Source organism: Lathamus discolor, chromosome 5 (assembly GCF_037157495.1).
Source record: "Lathamus discolor isolate bLatDis1 chromosome 5, bLatDis1.hap1, whole genome shotgun sequence".
In the NCBI taxonomy this organism is placed as follows: domain Eukaryota; kingdom Metazoa; phylum Chordata; class Aves; order Psittaciformes; family Psittacidae; genus Lathamus; species Lathamus discolor.
The window spans coordinates 71,938,580-71,951,302 of record NC_088888.1 but is presented as its reverse complement, the minus strand read 5'-3'; the positions used below and the strand labels follow the sequence as shown (position 1 = coordinate 71,951,302).

Genomic DNA, 12,723 nt, shown 5'->3' with positions numbered 1-12,723 from the left:
GCACTCTCTTCCTTTACTCTGTGTGCCACTGAACCATCAAAGCACACAAAGCCAATGTGATTTAGCTAAATAGGAAAAAGTCCAAATCCTCCTCTTTATGTGGTAGCTCTGTACAGACATCTACAGAGAGCAGAACACTGTCCACCTGTGCACTTTTGAAGAATTGTGGAGAATTACTTTAAAGATGAAAAATCAAGGTGCCAAAATAACATGATCTGTGTTGCAAAAATAGTTTCAGGGCAGGTCCTCTGTACTCAAAATCTCATCATAAACTCCAAGATCTGAATGAGGACAGAGACCAATCCTTTCAGTCACAGAGATGGTTCAAAAATAATATAAAATGTGCATCTGGCATCCAGGAAAGCACTATGGGGAAATTAACTATACCACAAATATTCCAGCCTAACTTTAACAACTATATAAACTGTCCTAGTTTTCGGGGGACAGTGGGAAGGTTTTGAGGTAAATTTCTTGTCCTTTTTACTTTTTTTGAGATGACCATCTTTAAAGTGTAGAATAACTACAGTTTTTTCTATTTGCTTATTGTCCCTGTAGGGTAACTTCATTCTCAGTTCAAAGCATTACTGTAGGGGATCATTTCTACTGCACTAAAAAAAGCAACAGCTTGATCTGTATCACAGCCATTAAAATTCCCTCCAAGATGTAAGCATGAAGTATCCTTTAAAACATTGGTTAGCTGTTCCGAGAGCAAGCATCAGTTATTTACTTCATTCTTTTAAGGCATTTCTTTTGAAGACAGATTTTGCAATTAATGCTTGGTTTAAGAGCTTTTGTTCAACGTATAGGTTAGTTTTACTATCCTCTCTTAAAGCCCACAGTGCGCTAATGCCTGTAATTTTTATCAACAAGCAACCTGTCGCTTCAGAAATCTAAATCAGAGAATTCGGTTTTTTTTAACTCAGCATGCAGACAACTGAAGCCCTTTTTTCCCCTGGGGTGATCTGCTAGTTTGATTTTATTTTCTCTGACATTTCACCTGTCAGATTATGATAAGTAGAAGAAACAAAGAATAATCATCACATTCTCACTGAATCTCATAATCAAATACCTTGAAATATAAGATAAATTAGAAACATTATCCTGAGGGAAAAGACTGACACTAAAAAACACCACCAGATATCCAAACCATCTTTCAGTGACCTAGCACTCCTATACAGGCTTAAAAAATTCAGAAAGTAAGCCTGCACAGGACTGTCACATCTACTTTTTCACCTTCAAATACTAGGGAACAACCCCAATGATGTAGGAAGGATAAAAGAAAAAAAATATGTTGCAGGGTTAAGATCTACTTAATATTAAAGACATATGTCTTCTTGAAGTCTTCCATGAATGCTTTCTGAAAGCAATTTTGAGGCCAAGAACAGGACAGGTTATCATGAAATAGTATAAGCTCAAATTAACTAGTTGGCAAGGTGAAAAGATTAATGAGCCAGAACCCACCAAACAAGCTCCCGATTTACTGCATCTGTAGTTTGCATGTTCCCAGTTTCTCTCAGTCTCACAGAGTTGAGATTCGTAAGTGATGAAAACTTACCTGCTTGACCGGTGGTAATACTGACAGCTGCAAAAAGCCTCTGGGAACGACTCAAGTCAGAAACCCCATTCACAGCTTCAACTTCGAACGTGTAGTTAGCATGAGCTAGCAGGTCCATTACAGTGACATAGTTATCTACTAATCCAGTTTGCTGGGGCATATATCCAATGTTACTCCCACAGGGAACACATTCGCCCTGCTCCCAGCTGCACCTCTTACACAAAATGCGGTAGGTCACATCATTTCTTCCCCCATTGTCAGCAGGAGGACTCCACTCCAAACTCACGGTAGTCTGGTTGATATTGAAAATGAGGTTCTGCGGTGCAGATGGAGGTCCTACATAACACAAAAAAAAAAAAGTCCATGGTAATTGCACAGAACCACGTTGGGACATTCTAATTACTGAGGCAGAAAATAGTTGAAGCATTTTTCTTCATATAAACATTTCATTATTTTTAGTAAAAGATTCCTTGAACTCACTTGGTAAGAGCCTTATTTATTTTCCATTAAGGTATCAGAATAACAATGTCTATATATTTATTGCAACTGCCTTTAAACATTTTTCTTGTGTGCAATTAAAAGGATCGGTTAATATACCTGAAAGGTTGCCTTACAGTTTTTCCAAGTATTTTGTTTGTTCGTCTCTTCTAAACCTACTGCACCAACTGCATCTAGTCCTTTGTTATCAGCTCTGATAAGACTTAAAGAAATATCTGGGGTTGCTTTGGATTTAGATTTCCACTATTTGAACCACCAATCTTTGTAGGCAAGTCTATTTGCAGTTAGAAGGTTAAGCCAGATCCAATTACTATTCAGTCAAATTTCAGATCCACATCAGTTACTTTTCATGTTTTGTGTTACTCATTTTGGTACTGTATCACATGAAGCACATTGTCTACAACAGTTTTGCAGCCATCAGAAAACTATGCCTGTATTCTATGTATTATAAGTTACGCACCTGCCCAGCATGCAATATTTTCCAATGTTATATCAAGCAAACACGAAAATTACATTGATGCTGATTCTATATTCACTGTCAATGATTTTTCCCCTCTGCCTTTCAATTTCATTTACTGTTGTAAATACACATTTCAAATACAGGAAAAGCCAATTGAAACTACTAGCTACAAGTGGCTGCACCTGGTTGGTTAAGCAATGTCCTTCACTATTAAATTCATGACTGACTCACTTGTGCATGCGACATATGGTGGATCAGAAGGTGCTCTATAATAGCTATCTTCACAATCACATCTTGAAGATCCTTCCTTGTCAGAGAAGCTGTGAGTAGGGCAGCGGGAGCACTGCAGATCTTGTGAGGAGGATTTGTAGAACCCACGGCCACAAGCTAAGGCAGAACAAAACAAATTAAGGTTTAACATTTGCCTGGACTACTGTTCTGATCTTTTTTGTCACTGTCACATGAGGCACACATTTCTGTAAACATCTAAACTACCCATTCTGATATGCTGGCTCAAGAAATGTATTATGTTCACAATTTCTTTTTCTTCAGTTGATGCCGTTAATGATTTTGTGACATTTTTATGAATTCAAGCATATATTACAAATACCTCAGCAGCTGGCAGCACAATACTTTAACACAGAAGGCCACAGAAATGTAACAAGTGTTTGTTTTTCAGCAAAGAAGGGTACAGTAATGGTGTGAAACAGCTGGATGCCTGCAATAGACCTAAACAAGGGGAAAACAGTCCAGAGGAGCTCTGCTCTAAGGCCACTGAAGTGTTCCTGGTACCTGAACAAGCTGATGTGGAATTAATGGAGCAGAAGTTACTCTTCCCTGATCTGAGAAACCCAAAGCAGCTGTAACTCACCAGCACCCAAAGAAGCTATAACCTACCAGTGAACCCCGATCCCAAGGAAAGCATGAGGCGTGAACACTTGTTGGACAGACAACACTGGTAGGAACAAGCAGAAATAGAATGAGGGCAGACAGCATAAGCTGCGCAATTGTTTTTTTCCAGTTTCACAAACAGACAAAACTAGGCTGAAATAGATTTGCTAAAACTTTCAAGGGGAAGTTAAAAGGTAGATAATTGGAAATATGCATGTAAGATAATTTCGTACTTCAGTTTGCCCACTGTGAACCCTTGGAAGTAAAAAATGTATTGTGTTCCAAAACTGATGTTTAGAAATACTTATTACAGCTACTGCCACAGTTCCCAAAGCAGAAACACCCACAAAACACACCTATAATGATTCTTTACAAGCAGAGGACTGCAACCTAGACAGCCAGCTTAAGAATGGATAAACTGTGAGACCTGTAGTGGATGAGGAAGAGGGAAGTGGGGATCAGACAATGCTAAAACTGGAAACAGATTAAGACTCCATTTCTGTGCCAAGGTTATGGGCAAACTTACAAACACTGTCAACATGAAAAATAGACCACAAAGGTCCTCAAGAATTTTCTAATAAAGCACAGGCTTTTTCCACCACACTATTTTATTATTTTTTCCCAACCCTGACAGACAGTCTAACCTTCTTAAGCCGTCACCTGTATGCAAAGAAAAGGGACAGCATGTGAAACTTAGTATTGGGTATCAAAATATTAAAGCTAGTTAAATAGTCATTCTGAATTCAGAAAGAGAGAATTTACTTTGGTTATATTTATATTTGCTTGGATATTTTCTCAGAACTGAAATGCAAAGTATCAAAAGACACTGATATTTGGAACAGTTATTTCAGTTTTCTGGTACTGCAGTGATGGAAAGAGCATTAAAACAATGAGCTTTATCCAAATCTCACTGAAGTCAATGAGATTTTGATTTTAAGAGCCTTTGGACTGGGCCCACAGTGTAGCTAGAGTGACATGACTCTTTTTAGTCTGATGAATTTTATGCAACTGAGAGAAAAAAGAATTGTGGTAGTGCTTACAAAAACAGTAGATTAACGTTGATGAGTTACATAATGAACAGTGAATCATACCAGTATGAACTGATCGGGAATTCTGGCCCTAACAAAAAATATGCCTACAGGAGAGAAATCACTGTAACAGTTAAGAGTTTGTTATGATGAAAAAAAAAAAAAAAAACCACCAGTGGATAGAAGCTAGATTACCTGGCAGAGGAAATTAGCATGCAAAGCATATATCCTTTGACTTTGAAAAAGGGGCATGAGTCTGCACTAGAAAATATAACCCTGCTTGTAAAACATGCTACAGTTTGACTCTACCCCAGTAGCTGTTATATATGCTATTTAGAAAAGAAGACAGAAAGAATTTTGCAGAAATACTCTGGATAAACATGACCTGCAAATTCATAGTTGTTTCAAATTTAACTCAAAATTATCCTTTCACACCTTCATTCAAGATTGTTTCAGAATTTCCTGCCCAAAGACAAAGAGCACAAAAGCTGAACTGATTTGTATGCATGCACCTTAAGAGATATATTTAAACTTCTGTCTTCTGTTTCAGTACTCATAATTGAGATGTAGCTAAAATTACCACAAGTAGTTTCCTGCCTTTCTTAAATAGTCACGTTCCTCTCATATCGAGCAGAACACTGGACAAAATACACTAGGTCTTCCAGTACGTAGCTTCTGCAAAGCACAGAGCAACTTGAAAGGCAAAGATCCCTACTGTGTTTCCACTCTGTCCTTCTCAGCAGGGAACATTACATACAGAGGGTAAAATAGAGATTTCAGACAGAAATAACAAAACATAAACAGAAAGCCGGTTTTTCATTTTTCTCTTTTTTTCTGATGAATTGATCAAGACATTTACATGCTTAGTCACTTACTATGTAAAGTAAACGTGCAATTCTTATTAGAGTTCAAAGGATCTGAATGCCTGTGACTAGTTTACATGACTGTAAGCCATTTATTCTCATGCACAGCATACCACAGGCGGCAGGTTCAGGCACTTGTACCATGCTGCCATTCCATTAGCTTTTTTTCCAATAAGAGGCTCATGATGAGTCAATAAGAGCACTTCGCATGATTTTCCAACAAAAGGCTCATTTAACAACCATCCCTTCAACTTATACACCCCATAAAGGGTGCAGAATATTCCAGCACTTATTTTTTTAACAGTATGAAAATCATGCTTTTAAAAAGGATTTAAAAAGATAGAAAGGAGGGTATGCAGGGGTACACAGTATAATTACAAGTACTCATTGAAGAATAGGCAACTGCATTATTTTCCCATTTTTCTTCGTAAATTTGTCACAAAAGTATTTTTTTTTTAGCCTAGCAGTGGAATATTTCTATCACTCAAAACTTGGTGAGCTATGAATCTTTATCTGTTTTTAACATGTATCATTGTCCTTGTCAAGAAACAACAGCAAATTCTATCAAGATAGGGTGTTACACAGACCACTTATCAAGGTGCGATAACTTGCCAGTGAGCTATTAACAGATCACAGGTGGGAAAAAGTGTTCAAAAATACTTTGTTGACTCCTTTTTCTCCCTTTTGTCCTATCTTGCCAAATTGCCATGGTCAATTTTTTTATGTTGCAGGTAATTTAAATACATTATTTCCTTCTACACTATTTTAAATCCACCTATTTTGACCCAATTCAGTTCTTTATGTAATATTTTTAAGATCACAGGAACAGGTGGTATAAAATCCCCATTACCTCCATAAGCAACATAAAAAATGCTAATTGTAAAAAAAAAAAAAATAGAAAAATACATTAGCTAAACATTACTAGGAGCTTTGTACATGTAAACCTAGAAGTGATAAACACAGGTACTGTGTTTATAAGATACAAAAGTATCATATGGCAAAGCCTAAGGCAACTCAAATCGCATTTGATCACATCCATTTTAATATTTCAGTTCATTAGTGTGGGAAAGCACAAATCAGCAGCACTTCTGCCCTATAAAGGGAGCCTGTATTGTAAATCATGGTACATAATTCATGCAATGATAGGACGTACACAGGCAGCACTCTAATGTTGTAGCCATAATCGTAATTATTGTTAATCTGAGTAAACTGTGAACTCATTTGATCTTGTTCAAGCAAGTTAAGATCCAGGAGCAGTTCTGGTACTGAAGGCCTTCTTGGATACAAAGAGACAGGGTGGGGTGGGGAAGACAGCCAGCACAAAATAAATTTACTTCCATTCAATGTGGTGTGTTATTTACAGCTGCTAATTTAATAGAACGGCTCTCCCCAGATGAAGCTCCCGTTTTGTTAGTCCTACACATTACTGACAGCATAAAGATGCAGAGTAACATCTACTAGCCTAACCTGAACCACTCTTCAAATAACGCAAAAACTAGTTCCTAATTGTTTCTCCATTTACAAAATCAATGATAAATACAGAAGAAAGCTATGCTTCAGCCAAGTCAGGATTCTTTGCTTAATATGCCTGCCTCCCAGCCATTAGGGACCCCCCCCAGGGCTACCCAGCACCTCGGATTTGTTTACTTTTCTGTGATAGCCATGGCTGTTCCTCAGAGCAAATCTTCCCACCTCCTTTGCAAAGCAAAGAGGTTTCTCTTGTTGGGAAGCTGGCAGAGTTCCACTGTGAAATACTAAGTGCAAACAGCTCTTGGATGAGAGAACCTCTATGGAGCTGCAGTTTGAAAGTGAGCAGGGCATTGTTGTTTTGTATTTAAACTTTCTTGCCTGGAAGCCCTAGATAAAGTGGTGCACTATTCTGTCTGTATATGATAGAAGACCCTGATGAAGCTGACATTAGCAATCTTTCTTGGCTTGGACTAAGTTGCTTTCATCTTGCACATCCGATGGAACGCGACAGTAAGATCTGGTACACGGCTGGGCAAGGTTGGAAGGTTAGCATGCAGGACTTGCTTAAATACAGGTTTAGCATATGCCACTGCAGTCAATGCAATCACAAACATCTTGAGTCAATGTGTTTGGTGTCGTTTAAGGGCCTTTATAAATACTGTAAATAATGGAATATTTCAAAGCCACAAGTAAATACTTGGGAATTAACACAGACTACTAGAAACTATGATGCCACATCTGTGGCACAAGAAGGCATTATCTGTTGTTACTAGGAATGCTGACTGCAGCTTATGTAGAAAAATAGCAGCTTCTCTGCTGTGAGCTCATCACATGCCTTAGTGGCCTGGTAGTGATCAAATAATGTATATTTTTCTTTTCATATTCATAAAAAAAGAGTTCCATGAAACTCTGGAAAGGGGAATGAAGTCAGATGTAGAGAGCAGCAAAAAGGAGTCTGAAGTCCTGCTTGTAGGACAGGAAAAAGGAAAAAAGGGAGTGTTAAGTGCTGTTAATTTCTATGTAACCTTTTCAGTATAAACACTCTGGAGATTAATTTTGCTTGTTAGGAGAGTGAGGGAACTTAAATTGGAGGGGTGATGGAAATATGGTGAGGGCTATGAGTGACGTGTAACAGGTGATGTATATATAGCCAAAGGAGAAAGAGTAAGCAGTTGCAGGGCAGTGACACATCAATCAAGAAAATGATTTGCTACTACAATAACACAAACAAATTAAAAAAAAAAAAGGGGGGGGGGGGCGGAGGAGAAATCTCCAGCTGTAGAAAGTGCAAGGCTTCCAGGTGGCATATCAGCTTAAGACTTAAAGGGCACGCAATAGTTTCAGCATGTTAGACGCTTGATTGAACATGGCTTTTGATACAGATTTTTGAGTTTATAAGAAAATAATGAAACATAATGAGTTGCAAAGAGGTGACTGCACTAATTATAGTTTGATCCCATTATAAAAAGTAGACTGTTGTGAGGGAGGAAAACAAAAATGACATACTGTGCTAGCAGAGCAAGGGAGCTTGTCTGTTTCTTCTGCTTTGCTCACAATTCCCTGAGCTTAAATTTAAGTGGCATAGATACCATTGAAGAAGATGGAACTAGTGTTTAAAAAACAGTAACTTTTCAAAGTTAGCATCAAAGGATGGCAGAGGAGTATTCACATAATTTCAACAACAGCAGTAATACAAACTTGGGGTAACAGCCTCATCCCACTGAGAACCATGGGAAAATGACTGTTCATATCAGGAAAAGCTCAGGTTTTCTGGGTTTCACTTGAATAAAATTATTATATGTTAAAGTGAGCCTATACATTGGGGATTTTTTGCCCTTTTTTTTTTTTTTACAGGCAGTGGCTAGAATTTGGTTTGTATCTCTGTGGAGATACATTCTTCATGATTTGTTTTGCATTATATTAACAAACTTTCTACCTTTCTACCCTCCCCTAGCCTGCGAACATTAAAGACAATTCAGCTAACCAACTTTTCACAGAAATTGCATATATACAAGGAGTTTGTGCAGATGTTTCCTGGATGAAGTTATGCAGCTGCAAAGACTTTATTAATTATAAAACACAAAATGGATTGTTCTGTAATTAAACTCTCTAGGGCTCTGATACATTTGAAAATTAACATGTATGTATGGTCAAGACATAGATGGATGTTGTTATTTATTACAGATGGATATTTTAGCTAATGCAGAAAAAAAACCAAACCAAAAAACACTGGTCTTTCTCCACTGGAGCTTCCAAGTATTTGCTTCATATTAATGTCTACGGTTCCATAACTCAGGACTGAAAGCACAGCTTGCAGAAACAGTACTCCCACTGCTAGTGTTTCTGACCTCATCTGCGATGGACAGGTCCAGAATCTTTATTTTAATCCTATTGACAGTGCCTCAGTGGGAGTAATTATAACAGTCGGCCACAAATCCAGACCTCCTGTCACTGTTATATTAGGGTTTTTCACAGCAAAAATGAGCAGCAGACAAGGAGGATGAAAACAACATGGGGTAGTGATTATAGCAAGATTTGTCAACCCCCTTCTGTATTAACCTGCTACAAACATATGACAATTTGGCATGGGAGACACCAGAAGTACAAAATGTTTAATCAACTGCAGTATCAAAAATAAAATTTTGAAAATAATTTGGGGCCATTGCTCTCTTACAAAATCCTTGGCTGGCAGATCACATCATCGGCCACAGACACTTTTTGGCTAATGTATCTGAAAAATTTAGATAAACTGAAAGCAGACCATTATAAAATAATTCCCAAATGTGGATTTCAATGTGAAATATTAGACATAAGAAATCCAGTAACAAAAGGAGACTTTATAACCCTGATCCCTCTTCCAATAATTTGTGTACATTCAAGTCATGACTATGTTTGAAACTGTAAATTACTTTTATAGTGAGAGATGGCATCTGTTATGCCTCTTCTGGCACCTAATATATATTATTTTATAAGGAGCTTAGACTGTAGTATTTTATTTGTCTAACTACTATGTAATGATAAATGTCTAGCTGAAAAAAGATGTTTATTTTAGTTTGATTCTTAAACTGCAAGAGCATCTAAAGATTATTCATGTTTCAACCAAGGAATTATGTTGTATGGTTTAGCCAGAGTAAACTCAAGACTCTTAATGGTGCCCCAGCTACAGTGTGAATGACATATCTAAATAGGGCTCTCCCATGGCTGCATACCATCATCCACCAGATGTTTGTTGTTGCCTGTCAGGTATCTCTCAGACCTTCATTTCTCAAGCCTAATATGCCATTGTTGTCCAAAGTCCTGCTAATGTCTTCTGGGAGATGTTCACATACTGCTGTTCACACAACTAGAGATCCAGAAATAGAATGCTTGCTAACTAATAGTAACCTACTCCAATTTCCCCAACAAACAAAGTGAAACCTTCATCTCTCTACAAATCTGTGCAAAACAACAAAAAAATTCATGAGTATGTCATAATGTGCCTTTTTTAACTTCTCTATTTCAAAGATAAATAAGTATAAAGACACTCTGGTGATTTTCTGGCTAATTTATACAAAAGGACAAAGTAATCAGGTCGAAGAACATATCCTACAAACCAAAGAATACCTAATGTCACTACACCATAATAGCGAAATTTCTTTGAATCTAATGATTCTGAATAAGTACATGAAAGACTACATTTAAATGGCAATTAAAGAAACTCTAGCATAGTCTGAGCAGAATTAATTACGTAAGTAAGTTAGAAGTTGTGCATTGAGGCTGTGACATAATGTTTCTCTACATTTTCAGAGTTGCAAGGACCTCGGCATCTACCACTCATTAACTTTCTTGGGAATAACAAATACAAAGCCACCATGAAAATCTGGGGGAAATTTAGATGTGAGAGATACGAAGACATAAAAGTACAGAGAGATGTAACTTACTGATCAGAGTTAAAAAGTGAAAGGTGGGTTAGAGAAATTCAAGGTGAAAAATATTCTGGCTTGCCTGTTCATTCTTTTCTTTTTCACCCCCCTTTTCTTCTACCAGGCCCTTCCCTTGAGATTACAATTGCAAGGTGCTCAGGTAGCTTCTGTGCAGGGTTGAGTGACAGCTTGACTGATTAGGCAGATCGGGAGCAAACACTCCACACTTTGCAGGACATGGTATAAATTCATCATAAAAAAAACCTAACCCATGCCTGAAGTTTGTCAGCAGTAAAAATTTTATCTGACTTCCTCAAAAGGTTCTCAGCCAGTCAGAGTTAATGCAAAAATGCACTTAATCTGCTCACGGTTTCTGCATCTTTGGGTTTTGTCTTTTTCCACTTTTACTGACTTGGTAATGCTTAATTATGGACTTTTTTTTTTTTTTGTAATTACAAAAAAAACTTGTTAAAGCTACAGTGACTAAGAATTCAGCAAATCTAAGACTACCAAGTAACTTATGCTATGAAAGTTATAATGTTCTAAAAGGAAAACTGTATTATCTAACTGAGCAGTATAATACACCCCTCAGATGCATCATCAGACAACAGACATTACTGCAATAAGAAGAAATTGGCTACACAAACTACAGTGTAAGTGGTGCCTTTCTTTTGTTTTTGAAGCAGATGTATGAACAATTAGTGCTAAATTTGTCACATTTCTGTATTAATGCCTTATTCTATGCTTTTTTAACTTGTACATAATTCAACTCTAACAGCCATAAGAAAAGAAGAAAGATACTGGTGATGAAATTAACACAGCAGATTGTTTTCATGAGCTTTTTCTTCAATGTTTTGGCTTCCCTATACTTGGGCTGTACCTCCAACAATGAAGCACCAAAAAATTCCTTATATTCTACAACGTAGCCAGCTTGCCTTATAAAGTATTACAACTTAATAAACTGAGCTTACAGAGTTCAATAGTGACTTTAACAGTGGCAATGCTATGACTCAACTCCTCTGATATCATACAGGTTCCATATAGCCATTACTTTGTCGAACCTAAATGTTTCTATGATTCTGTGGTATTAAACATAGAAATGCAAAGTGAAATTTGAAAGTGATGATTACTAGGTGGGAACTGTTATTTTTTCCTCTTTTACTGATTTTTTTTTTAAGCAACTCCATTATTTCAGACTCTTAGCCTCATGACTTCATATCAAACAAACAAAGGAAGACCTTCTCACTCTAAAAGCAGCCTCACTGCACAGCACCACTGCAACACAACTACAATACGATGACCTTTTATGCACAGCAGTGGATGTGCCTCCTGACATGAGCATCTCTGTCTTATTAGGCCTCCCAAAGGCTATCATCTCCTTCGCCAAATGAACAGTTCTTGCCAGTTTGGCTGTCAAGAGTCCTCACTGTATTTTTCACCAACCCCACAGAACAGTTTCCGAGTATCCGCAAATACCCTCTCACTCCCTGGCTACCCCTATTCTCCCTTAATGACAGCAACACAGAGAAACTTCCACCAGAAGAAACATGAACTGGTGAAAGGAAGAGGAGAGGCTGAGGGAGCTGGGTCTCTTTAGCTTGGAGAAGAGGAGACTGAGGGGTGACCTCATCAATGTTTACAAATATGTAAAGGGTAGGTGTCAGGATGATGGAGCTAGGCTTTTTTCAGTGATATCCAGTGATAGGACAAGGGGCAATGGGTGTAAACTGGAGCATAGGAAGTTCCACGTTAACATCAGGAAGAACTTCTTTACTGTAAGAGTGACAGAGCACTGGAACAGGTTGCCCAGGGGGGTTGTGGAGTCTCCTACACTGGAGATATTCAAGGCCTGCCTGGACAAGTTCCTGTGTGATGTACTGTAGGTTACCCTGCTCTCGCAGGGGGGTTGGACTAGATGATCTTTTGAGGTCCCTTCCAACCCTTGGGATTCTGTGATTCTGTGATTCTTGTTGGTAACAGTTGTGGTGGAATTGCTTCTAAATTACCATCAGAGGGATTGTGGAAACATGGGCATGTTTTGGTCTATCACAGACAC

The 12,723-nt window shown here is 37.9% G+C and overlaps 1 protein-coding gene across 6 annotated transcripts in view; it reads right to left on the bottom strand.

The window, feature by feature from the left end:
- The window catches only part of EPHA7 (EPH receptor A7), a 167,766-nt gene that overhangs the window by 108,946 nt on the left and 46,097 nt on the right, over positions 1-12,723 (bottom strand). For all 6 annotated transcript variants that reach the window (XM_065681215.1, XM_065681212.1, XM_065681210.1 and 3 more), the window contains 2 exons: positions 2,745-2,900; positions 1,556-1,891 (listed from right to left, as the gene is read on the bottom strand). In XM_065681215.1, coding sequence (XP_065537287.1) covers positions 1,556-1,891; positions 2,745-2,900 — 492 coding nt within the window. The remainder of the gene's footprint in view (positions 1-1,555; positions 1,892-2,744; positions 2,901-12,723) is intronic.